We start from the raw sequence: 12,220 nt of genomic DNA, 5'->3' as shown, positions 1-12,220 counted from the left end.
GGCGTCAGGTCAGGGTGGGGCCTCACCCAGATGGTTCTGTAGCTCCCGGGTGCGGCCGTCCTCGGAGGGGGCGATCAGGTCCCACATGAAGCTCTTGATCTTGTCATCGCCGCGGTAGTGCACCAGGCAGTAGGCCAACAGCGCCCGGCAGATCACCTCCACGTCTCGCTCGCTAAGTGGCCGTTTGAAACGCCCGTGCTGGAGGATATCCTTCCAGCGCCCCCACCTGGAGCAAGCGGGACACTTAAGAGCGTGGCCACAAGCCCCAGTAGAGGCCACTGCCTATACCTGAAACCTGTCAGCTCCTAGCAGTACCGCTCACACACACACACACACACACACTTAGTAATCCACAAGCTGAGTCGCATTTAAGCCATTTTCCATGGTTGTAATGGACGACCCAAGCAGCCATGTAAACCAAATAAATTACACCACACATTAATGGGTCTGAGACACAAGGCAATTCCTGCTTCTCGAACATCCCTGCTTGTACCTGCTGTTTTCTTTTACCCAACTCATTTAATAAACACAAATTTAAAAAAACTTTTCCTAAAGCAACCCAACAACTATGTGGTCAGAGTGAATGGGAACAGTTATAAACATCTGCAAACACAGCTGGATATCAGCTAGTCAGCACAAGAGTGCATGTGACTCAGAGAGGGGGGCGCCAGCAGGTGGCAGCGCTGCAGGTCTCGAGTTTGGCAAGATTCCCCCGAGCTCCACCAGGTGGCAGCAGAGCAGAGTGCAGGCATGCTAACTCACCCATACACCAGCAGGTTTTTCTCCACGCGGAAGCACTCAGTGCGGCCGTAGCTGCCGAGGCGGTCATAGGGACGCCGCAGCTTGGGCTTGTCGTCCCGGTCGCTGTCCCCCTCCATCAGTTCCGCCGGCTCGCTCTTGGTGGTGCTGTAGGGCCGAGTCTGCTTCCGGACCCGCGGCGTGTCAATCACCAGACTGTTCTGTTGCATAACAGCAGGGGCAGAGTGTCTCATCAGAGGACGGAAAACAAACAAAGGCCTGGCGACATCGAGAGGGCACACGAAGCCGGGCGGTGTCGCAGATAAGCGCGGGTACGGCTCGCTCACTCTGCCATCGACGCTGCTCAGATCTATCTCTGCCTTCTTTGCCCACTTGTCCCAGAAGTTGGGGTCATCTAAAGAGATATCGGTCCTGTTGCCAGAGGCTACAAAACTGGCCTGAGACGAAAGAAAAAGTACATTGTAAAAAAAAAAAAAAAAAAAAGTACCAAAATGCCAACAGCCCTTGCATAAGACAGTCGGTCTACCTCACCTTGGCAAACGTGGATCCGCGGCCCTCAGACTCAATGGTGATGGTCTTGGTCCTGCGCTGGAGAATCTGGTCGATATCCTCCTCGCAGAACTTGGAGCCTTCGTCCTCCTCTTCCATAAGGGCCCCATAGGCCCCTCGTTTCAGCAGGTCCTCGATCTCCTTCTTAGAGAGCTGCTGCTGGCTCTGTTGGAGGACATGGAACACGAGTATGAAGCTTGTCCCTGGGGAATGAGACCCCCCTCCCCCCATCGCATTGTGCTTTGTCAGACTCCGAGAAGGTGGATGACTTACTCCGACTGTGACGTTCTCCCGGCCGCTCATGCTCTGTAGCACGGCCTTGTCCAGGCCCAGCTTCAGGCTGGCACGGTCGAACATCTCGCGCTCGTAGGAGTTGCGGGTAATCAGCCGGTATACCTTCACTGCCTTATTCTGGCCAATCCTGTGGCAGCGAGCCTGAGCCTGCCCACACAGAAACAAATCTGTCAGGCATCATTAACATCAAGCCCGGGCTGGGGCTACCAGCAGGAGAGTGACATTCTCAGAGGAACAAGAAACAGTATCACGCTGCTACAGGGTCAATCAGCCAATGACAAAAAGGTACAAGCGAGCAAAAGGAACATCAAATTTAAAAATTCAGGTGAAGTTGGTGGAGGGACTACTACTACCACCACAAAATTTTTAACTCATTTGTACCTGGAGGTCGTTCTGGGGGTTCCAGTCAGAGTCGAAGATGATGCAGGTGTCCGCAGCAGTCAGGTTGATGCCCAAGCCCCCCGCACGGGTGCACAGCAGGAACACGAACCGGTCTGAATCGGGCTTGCAGAAGCGGTCGATGGCGGCCTGCCGCAGATTTCCCCGAACTCGCCCATCTATCCGTTCATACAGGTACCTGCAGCACGCATCACACATACCCACCAGTAAGGAATCTTCAACGCATGGACACAAGGCCGACACCTACATCCGTTACAACACGACCACAGATGGATCCTCCCATTCTACACAAGTTCACCTTCTATATCTATGGTTACTTACCTCCTCTGGATGAGGTAGTCCTCCAGGATGTCCAGGCACCGCACCATCTGGGAGAAGATGAGCACCTTGTGGCCCCCTGCCTTCATCTTTGGCAGCAGCTTGTCCAGGAGGACCAGCTTCCCAGCCGACTGCACCATGGCCTGCAGGTGGAAGTCCATGGAAGCAGGACTGTAGACCTCCCGGAAGTCCTCCAAGATCTTCTCCTCAGCCCCTAAGACACATGCAGTACATGCTGTCAAGGGCATTGCTCTGGATTCATAAATCCTAAACCTGGACTTAGTTTGAGATGAAGCATTATAAAACTCCTTATAATCCATCTCTATCAAGGACATTAAAGCTCAGCACTGCATCACAATCGATGCAAAGCTCACAATGAGAGGCGGATAAGAATGTACCAGCAGCGACGGAACGGAAACAGATGCAGACGTGCAAGGGCCAGTGAGAACACGCTTCAGGCAAACCCATAGCAGCAAGGGCAGCAGGTCCCACTGGCACATCAGCGCCGCAGAGAAAGTGTGTCAGAGGGCGTGTGGGAGCCGCCCGCAAGCCTCCCTTCCTCCTGCCTTTCTGTCACAGCCACATGTGGCTACCGCAACCCCCGCGGATGAGGTGCGGGAGCTGGATGGGGACTGCAGCCGCAGACAGACATTCCCAACCCAGCCGAGTGCACAGACCGACACGGTGGTAACCTGGGCGTCATTGCATAAATGCATTTAAATCCCGAGCGTGTCTGGCACCCAGAGGACAGCCTCGTCACCAGTCTTCCCAAAGCCCAAACGCTCGTGGCTGGGAATCACCGCAGCCGTGAAACAGCTCTCTCGGTTACGAAGCACAACGAATCGGAAGAGAGCAGCACATTCCTCACAAAATAAAAGGATTACAATCACCTATAATAAACCGGTTTAGTGGTGCAAACACCATAACACGATTAAGTGTGATCAAGCGCTGGGCCGTTTTTTAGGCAGATTACCCGTGGTAGTTTCATTCACCAAAGCAGCAGAATCTAGGCTAGTCAAGGTCATGTGCAGACTGACCATGGATGGGTTAAATTTTTGCATTTTTAAACAACTAATCTCCCAAAGAGGCCAATTAGAGTTCCAGGCTCTCCACATCCATGGTGTTTTTCCTGTCTGGTCACAGTGAGGGCAGCGCATCTCTAACCAAAAGGACACCAGGCGCAAAGCGGGGAAGGGCAAGCAACCTTTGAAATGCTACCTAGACAACGTGGTGTCAGCCAAGGTAAACGTCGCTTCCACACATAAATAACCAATAGCAATGTAACGTTCAAAAGGTACTGTATGGACTCAAGGTGTGGGCAGTTTTCCTGGGGCACAACTAGCAGACATGCTCATTACCCGTCATCAGGTGTAACGGCGATGACCTTCACACGTCATTTACCTTTGATGAGGTATGGATGGTTACAGCACTTGCGGAGTTCCATCATGGTGTTGACCAGGTTAGGCACGTTAGCCTGGCTGGCACCCTTAGCCAGGAAGGAGAAGTTCTTCTCCAGGATGGCGCGGTAATACTTCTTCTGGATGTTTGTCAGCTCCACCTCAATAATGGTCTCCTCTTTGGGAGCCAGCTTCTTCTCGACGTCTTCTTTTAGACGTCTTAACATCATGGGCTTCAGAATGGCCTGGAGTTTCTGGACCTGTACAATAGATGGGGGGTGGGAGCAATCTGGCTGAAATCTCCTATAAAGGCTGGATCAGCCACTAGAACTTACAGGACTAACTTTGGCATAATGCCCCAGCTTAAGTCAAATAAAGATGATATATAAACAAATACCAATGGCAATAAAACGCCGATTTTGCAAGATTCCCCTTTGCAAGACATGGCAACTGCTTTGCATCTAATTTGCATTGCACTTAAACAGGCAGACAGCAAAAACAGTGGGGTACAGCTTGTATTTGTCTATCGGGGCTTTTGTAAGCACACAAGCTGTCCTCAAGTTCTAAACCCCAAACATCAGCAATGTGCAATGATTTTTGCTTATTCAGCGCTGCCAAATGTCAGGCTGACCTCACACTAAATGACATCAGCACCAGTCTGCTTCTCCTTGGTTCTCATTATGTAGACCTCAGCACAGACCTCAGGCCAGCTAAAGTCACATGTCAGCTATAAACCCCCATAAAAGTTAGCATGTTTTAAATCTTAATAAATGGTAATATTAGTATGTTTATGACAGGTTAGAAAGGTACCAGAGTCAGAAAACATCAGTGAAAAAAGTTATTTGCAGAGACAAGCTTGAAATTTAGAACTTAGCTAAGGCTATTCTGAGTTCTTGTATAACAAATCAGGCTTGCAATAGAGTGTCAAGTGATCTGATAGAGAAGGAATAGGATGATGGATGAGGGTAACATGGAATTTCCGTTTCCCAAAGAAGACAGCTACAAAAGACCACACCAAACAGCACCTACCTGTTCCTCTGTCTTCAGGTCCCCGAACTCCTGCATGAAGGTGGCCTCAGAGGGGAAGCGCAAGGGCTCCAGGAAGTGCAGCAGACTGAAGAGCTCTTCCACAGTGTTTTGAAGAGGAGTGCCAGTCAGGAGGACCTTGTGTTCCTGGAATGCGAGCCCAAGCACACAGCATAAGAACTCTAACTCCAACAGATTGTGACATTACCTAAGTTCAAGCTGTCATTCACTACTTTGAAATGCCCACAAATCTATTCTTGCACTACGAATCCCATCAGTGAGAAAGAGGTGCTACGCTGTGACTCACTGACAAACATGAGGTGACTAAAGGTTTTAATATGTCAGCAATGCCATCTTCTGCAAGACACAAACCAGACTCATGAGCTTGAAGCCCTCCAGCAGTTTGCAGTTCCTGTTCTTCAGCCGATGAGCTTCGTCAATGATGACGCAGCGCCAGTCGATGGCATTAAGCTCTGGACATCCCCCAAGGATCATCTCGAAGGTGGTGATGATGGCCTGGAACTTATAGGCCCCCTGAATTAAGTGACCCTAAGGGAACATGGAGTAACACAAGTCATCAACACACATTGTGCACCTTGTCAACAGCCGCGTGCTTGTATATTATGTGAATCGTGTTCTGCCAGAAAAAAACACATTTATTCAGGATAGGTGTAAAAATCACTCAAAGGAAAAGGATGACAAATGCTTAGATTTTGGCAGGATACAACCTACCGAGGCTTTGCTGTTTAGTGGCAAGGTTTCGTGTAACAACAAAAACTATGAAGACTGAAAGGAGAGAAATTCTCCAACCTGTATATGAACCTGCAAGAAACCATCCTGGGATAAAGCTTCTCTTCTTGATACACGCAAAACACAGTGCTCAAGGACAGAATACATGAGAGAAGCATATGTGGTCTCAGAGACAACCAGGCCTTACTCTGATGTGGCCTGATAGCACATCACAATAATTTCCAATTTCCAGAAGATGATACGTCTGAAGGTACTGTGCCTGTAGCTACCATAAACCATAGCACTCCCTACCACGCTCTAGAGTAGGCTAGTAAAACGTTTCTCAATCCAGACCCCAGGGACTATAGCAGGTATTCTGTGTTCCTGGTTATTTGGTTCGCGTGTGCTGGGAACTGGGAGGCGGCAAAAACGTCTGTCTGGGGGTCCCCAACGACTGGACTGAGAAACACTGGCCTAGTGGATATTGACGAGCACTGATAGGTTATTAAGCTTGGTTGGTTACTGAATATGATTGGCTACTGAAACTGCAGTGACAGGCGCCAACAGTTCGGCACCCTGGTACCTGAGAGTCCTTGAAATACATCTCGTATCGCTGCAGCATCTGCCGGCTGACCATGCTGCCATGGTAGACAACGACGTTGAGTTGTGTCCAGGTGTGGAACTCGCGCTCCCAGTTGGCGATGGTGGAGAGCGGAGCGATGATTAAAAAGGGTCCTCGGATGCCAGTGTGGTAGATCTCCTCGAGAAACGTGATGGACTGGATGGTTTTGCCCAGGCCCATTTCATCAGCCAGGATACAGTTACGTCTGAAGGGGGCACAACATTTATTACAGCCTTTTTTTGAGGAGCAGGGAAAGTAGTAAACAGGTCAGTAGGCGTCCACTCTTGCTCACGGTAGGTGATTTCTGTTCAACAGCTCTAAGACCCAGTTATATGCAGTGCTAGAACTAGTTCAATAATACAACACCGTCATTAAAAGGAAAAAACGTTAAAAACAATCCCAGGAGGCACATAGCCTCACCAGACCACATAACCCCACAGTCAGGAAGCATTGGGCCCTAAAGGAAAATCTCTTCCCATCATCAACATCCAGCCAATCACAGCTCATGAGCTGAAGAGGTCAGGACAGAATCTGTTAAGAAATCACACTCCTCCCCCCCGGCCAGCATGACCTACATTAAAGGACAGGGCTGCTTAATTGAACTAGTCAGTGCAAATGACCATGCACAGCTATTCCCATTCTGTAACTCTGCAGCTAGGCTTTCTTGGCTGTGCTCCAGTCTGGGGACGGCAGAGTGCTCAGATAGACACTCGCAAAGAATGCATATGTACACGCAAGCACGCACACGTGCATATGTACACAACGCGGCGACAGAAAATACTGATAATTTTCCCCCCTCCCACTTAACATGGACAAGATAAATATTTTTAATAGTTGTCAGATTGTTGAGCAGGTTCAAAAGTTTCAGAAACGAGATATCCAGCATGAACATCACACTACTTCTCAAAACTGGAATGAAAAACAGCCCCGAAGATCCAAGTGGAGATATTTACATGCAATAAAATGCATTTTTTAAAAACTAAAATAAAATATTCACACAGACGCGTACAAGCTGAAGCTTGTTAAACGTGATCAGTACACGGGAGACGTTTCCTGCTCGTTGAAGGACAGCAGTCGGACGAGCGGCAGCCTGGAACTCAAAAAATTGCACGATTCGCATGTGTGAAGCAGCAGCTCCAGCTTCTAGCCAGAGAGGCAGACTGGGAAGGATCAGATGAGGTTAACAGCCCCGATTGCACAAACACGCCCCAGGCAGAGGCTCGGCCCTCGGGTGGGGCTTCACCGCTGCTTCCTGCGTGTGAGAAGAGTGTGCTGCTGTCAGACGCTTGTCACCGCAGTCACCGACCTGTTATACCAGTTGAAGAGGAGCCAGTTGACTCCCTCCAGCTGATAATCCCTGAGGCGGTTGCCGTTGCGATATTCCCTGGACTCCCCCCTCTTCTTCCACTGACTGGCCAGGGGTCGCTCCTGCGTAAGAGCAACGGGGTCAAGGAGCAGCCCAGAGGCGGGACCAGAGGACGGGGGCCATGGGAAAGGCGGGCGGGACTCACCACCCTCCGATGGTCCGACTGGGCTGCTCGCAGCCGCTCAAACTCCTCGATCTTACTCTGGTCGACGTCCTGCTTGAGCTCCCATGTGCTGTCCTCGTAGGGTAAGGAGCACCACTTCACCAGGTAGTACACCACCGTCTGCTGCCAGGACAGGCGGCCCGTCAGTGGGGGCTGCCACGGGGCTCTCCACATGGCCCTGCATCTCCTGCTGACTTCCTACTTCTCTGAACCATGCAAAGGCTACCTCGAAGCACCTACCCATCCCAAAACCACACTACAAAACGTAACAAATCACTGTATCCAAGAATAAATGATTCCATTAAGGACCATGAACCTGGCAGTGAACATAAGCCGAAAAGGGCCCCCCCAAGCCTACTCTGCTGTATGGAGTTCAGCTGTGGAACATCCCCAAAAGATCAGTGCCAATTACCTCCTTGGTATCCTTGTCCTCACAGTAAGATACCTCCAGCACCCTGTCCACCTCAACATAATCAGGGTTAAATGGATCTTCTTCCATCTATGGGATAGGAGGGGAATGGGGAGTCATTTCCTGAGGGCTGAAACTGAAGACGAGGATGAACCTATCGGCGGCGCCTTACGTCTGCGAAGAGGAGGGCCCTCTGCGCCTGCTTAATCCGGAAGCGCTTGATCTTCTGCTGGATCCTCTTGTCCTTCATTAGCTTCTGCTCTGTAGCCCACTCGCAGTGAAGATAGGAGCTGTCAGGGAGGGGGGGGATCGAGACAGATGCCTGCTCACATTCTGTCCGCTTCATGCACATTTGCACGGGCAACCAGCATTTCTTCCTACAGCACTGAAACTGAAACTCAACAGCAAGTACATATGGTTAAAAAAAATGGTCTTACTAGTTTTTGTATTTTACAAAGAACTCCTCCACTTCTATCTCAGCTCCAGGAGAAACCTTCAGGGAAAATAAATACAAAAATAAATAAATAGTTTGTTAAAAAATCTCATAAAATTCAAAAGGTACAACAAAGGTGTTCTAGCCTCTTACTTAAAAGATGAACAACTGATCTAAAAGGAAATACCTCTGTTTTCACATAACGAGAGGACATGATTTTGTCAACGATGATACCATCTTCTTCGCTCGGGTTTGCCTGTTATAAATATTAAAACAAAGTAAACATCTCAGCAAACACTCCCCTCTACGTAGCATATGACCGCTTTGAAGAGGGGGAATACGTTAGTGACATGCAAAATTTTACCACACCGTATCGACCCTCTCCCCACCCTAAAGATGACACCCAGTTCACGTTTTGGCACGAAAAGCAGATTAGGACATAATGAGTGACAATAAGCCTGTGACTTAGCTCACCGCTAACATCTGCGCGGCCGGCTCTTTGACAGATGTGGCCGTCTTCTTGGCTTTGACGCTCACCCGGCCCTCCTCATCCGACGGCATCGACTCCCCATCCTCCGTGTACTTCTTGCGCTTTACCTGCCGGTTGGAGCGTCTCTTCTGGGGGGAAAGCGAGAGGCTACCGTTAGCGTCAGGCCTGGCGTGGATTCAGGCCCAGCTGACCTTTACGCCATTTTTAATTAAGGACCGTCTGGTTAGCCTGCTCACACAGAGCCTTCATGTCGTGACAAAAACAAACAGGACCCCACGTGATTCTTCTGTATTGTCTGGCTCTCGGCTTTCCTCGTCTGTCACAATGTAGATTCTAGGTAACAGATAAGCCTTACATGCTCTCCTTAATCTGCAGTATGATCCTAATTATTGTAATTAACCATGCTAATGCTAAATTAGAGGTACATTGATAAAGACACAGCCAATTACAGGCGCTGAAAGCATTCATTTTAAAAAAGAGAGCCAACAAATGTAACAGGAGGCTAATGAGGGCCAATCATTATACAGAAGAAAATCTGTGCTAATATGATTGGTTGACTGACAGCTGGCAAGTAACACCTTCATGCCTGTACTCAATTGCCAGGTTATCACATTTTTTATCCCTAGAGAATCAATACAAATTACTGGTTGTGGGAGATTCAATTAAACCAGGTACATAAGTTTTTTTTGTTTTTTTACACAGGAATAATTGCATCTCTGCAGATGTTGCTAATCAGAAATAAGGGTAGGGGTGAGTTGTATTCATTTACTGCCCTGTGATAACAGAGTGTAGCTGTTCATAGAAACTCATAATCCCATTTGCTTCCCCAGGAACCATAGCAGTGGATTTTAGCCAAACGAATACAGCTGAAATGTCACACAGAGAACATCAAGCCAACTTCTTAACCTTTTCCTTATCAGTCAAAATGTAGCTTTGGACAAAAGCACCTGATACATGAGAGTAAACGTAAATGTCAAAGTGACAGAGGTCAGACAGAGCACCCCCTACAGGATGGAACCTCACCATGTCGTCCTCCTTAGAGGATCGCCGGAGAGGCGGCTCATCCTCTGTCGACGACTCTGATGAGTCATTCTTCCGCTTCTTCTTCTTGCCAAATTTGATTACTATTTTCCTGCGATATGAATGAAGGAGGAGAGGAAATTAGAGATGGGAAAGTAATTACTTACGTTTGCAGCTTTAACTCTTCACATTGAAATGAATGAGGAGGGCCTAGGAGAATTCTCAAGTTTCGATGGGAAGCGGGTGCTAACGCACGGCACAGGCTAAAGTGTATAACAGACTGGGTGGCACTCAAAAGAAAATCTAAACTGCTGTGACTTTCTACAAATAATTGACCATAAATGCATTACTGTTCACATTTGCCAGCAGTGGTATTTTACATATAGCAGAAGGCTTGCTGCAATAATCTGCGTTTAAGAAAGGGAAATATACCAGATTCATTTTCTGAGAAGCAGGTTCAAGCTCATCAAGCTGAGAGTTAGGCTGGCTAGGGGCGCGTTAGTCACATGGTTTGAAGAACAAGAGTAAAAGGAGACCTAAAAGGCTTGGGAACAGAGCTAAGCACACATGGCAACTAACAATGAGAGCTAGAGACTTATACTGCCATGCACACAAAACCAAAATCACTGATAAAGAGTAAAAAGTGGCCGTTATATTTAATAACCATAAAAAAGGTAAAGCCAAACTGACTGAGGAAACACACATAGACATATCTTCCACATCCTTAGCCCAAAGGCCACCCTGATACCTTGCAGAAGCTGTCTTCAGCTCTCCTTTAGGAAAAGAAAACGCTCTTGCTGATGCACAAGGTTTCCATTCCAGATTCTGGAAGCGATACTTTTAGCAGTGGGAGCAAAGAGCCAAAAGTGGGTGTATGAACTCTAATGGACAGACCCCCAGCCAGCAATAGCACATCATGTACCCGATCATCATTCTTTTATATGAATTTATAGCAGCTAGAGCAATGTTTCTCAACCGGTTCCTTGGGTCCGCCAGATGGTCCACGTTTTTACTCCAACCCAGCTCCCAGGAGCAAATACATGGACTTTTTGGTAGTGGGTTGGGAGGGAGCAAAAACATGGACCATCGGGGGTCCCAAAGGACTGGGTTGGGAAACACTGAGGTAGAAAACAAGAAAAACCCTTATGTGAAAGATCACTGGATGTGTGTTTCACTGACAATAAGGACACTATGTACACATTAAGGCACCTATTCTTCAGCCTGTATCTAAGGATTAAGGGTCCAAAAGGCACGACAAGTGACGCTTCAGGAGGTGTGTCATGAGTGGTCAGCACCACATCCAGCATTTCCAGAGTGGGTCTGGCTTCACCAGCAAAGTCTGGACCTATGTAATGGGGCCGTACCAAACAACCAGGACAGGTCATTCCAGCAGCTTCAAGCAGGGGATTCCCCAACATGAGAAGACAGCAGCCTGAGTGCTCAGCCAAAAGAAAACATTACCTGTTATTCCTGTGTGTAAATGCAATTATTCTGCCATTTTTGCTTGGTGTGATGCCACTAGATTGCATTACTCTTTAGTATTATTTATCAGAAGTAACACGTGCTTTGTGGGGGGGGTGGGGGTGGATGGATGGCAGTCCTTCTGCGAGCCCCAACAACATTGCCAGGCAAAGTTAATTACGTGGGCAGAGCAAGTTAAATCCTGCCCTGCTCAGCTGTTCGCAACTAAAACCTGGGCCATTGAAGTTATCGTCTTGCATACTGCTGGTGGGGCACAACACCACTCACGGCGAATGCAGCGGGAATGGAGTGTCCCTGAGACACCAAGACCATCCAGCATAAGCTCTCGGCTGCAGGAAGGCAATGGACCAAACTTGGTCATTTCAAAGACTCTTCTTCACCTAGTGTGATCGAAATGCAATGTCAAGCAAAGTAAACATTTTAAATAACCAGCTCATTCTTCCTGAAGACGTGATGAAATCAGCTCATTTTTTGCAAACGCAATCTTGTTTGAGTCAGACGCCATATCAATCAATCTTGTATTCAGAAAGTTCAAAACAGGCTGCCAGATGATGGTGATTTTGGATTTTAAAAACGTTGTCGCTGCGCATGCAGCTTACATTTCCGAGAAGCTTACAGTTCAAGCGACACATGTCCGAGTGTCCTCTCTGACGCAAAGCTGTGACATTAAGTAGGGATTACAGCTCAGAGCACGGACTCTAAAGTGACGCTCTGGGGAAGCCGTGGAACATCCAGGGAGGACAAGGGCAGTCGGGAACCGGACA

The 12,220-nt window shown here is 48.4% G+C and overlaps 1 protein-coding gene across 11 annotated transcripts in view; it reads right to left on the bottom strand.

Moving 5' to 3' along the window:
• Window positions 1–12,220, bottom strand: part of LOC111833980 (chromodomain-helicase-DNA-binding protein 9-like) — a 49,633-nt gene that overhangs the window by 13,645 nt on the left and 23,768 nt on the right. For 4 of the 11 annotated variants that reach the window (XM_023792800.2, XM_023792801.2, XM_023792797.2 and 1 more), the window contains exons 5-23: window positions 9,978–10,086; window positions 8,939–9,082; window positions 8,652–8,720; window positions 8,469–8,524; window positions 8,204–8,321; window positions 8,035–8,121; window positions 7,605–7,745; window positions 7,400–7,521; window positions 6,055–6,298; window positions 5,115–5,291; window positions 4,746–4,889; window positions 3,721–3,976; window positions 2,323–2,533; window positions 1,984–2,179; window positions 1,582–1,749; window positions 1,291–1,473; window positions 1,086–1,196; window positions 763–959; window positions 27–226 (exon numbers count right to left, since the gene is read on the bottom strand). In XM_023792800.2, coding sequence (XP_023648568.2) covers window positions 27–226; window positions 763–959; window positions 1,086–1,196; window positions 1,291–1,473; window positions 1,582–1,749; window positions 1,984–2,179; window positions 2,323–2,533; window positions 3,721–3,976; window positions 4,746–4,889; window positions 5,115–5,291; window positions 6,055–6,298; window positions 7,400–7,521; window positions 7,605–7,745; window positions 8,035–8,121; window positions 8,204–8,321; window positions 8,469–8,524; window positions 8,652–8,720; window positions 8,939–9,082; window positions 9,978–10,086 — 2,933 coding nt within the window. Of the gene's footprint in view, window positions 1–26; window positions 227–762; window positions 960–1,085; window positions 1,197–1,290; window positions 1,750–1,983; window positions 2,180–2,322; window positions 2,534–3,720; window positions 3,977–4,745; window positions 4,890–5,114; window positions 5,292–6,054; window positions 6,299–7,399; window positions 7,522–7,604; window positions 7,746–8,034; window positions 8,122–8,203; window positions 8,322–8,468; window positions 8,525–8,651; window positions 8,721–8,938; window positions 9,083–9,977; window positions 10,087–12,220 lie in introns of all 11 variants that reach the window. The other 7 variants (XM_023792793.2, XM_023792794.2, XM_023792795.2 and 4 more) reach the window with 2 other exon arrangements.

The sequence above is a fragment of the Paramormyrops kingsleyae genome, chromosome 13 (assembly GCF_048594095.1).
Source record: "Paramormyrops kingsleyae isolate MSU_618 chromosome 13, PKINGS_0.4, whole genome shotgun sequence".
Classification (NCBI taxonomy): domain Eukaryota; kingdom Metazoa; phylum Chordata; class Actinopteri; order Osteoglossiformes; family Mormyridae; genus Paramormyrops; species Paramormyrops kingsleyae.
This window is presented reverse-complemented; position numbering and strand designations above follow the sequence as displayed.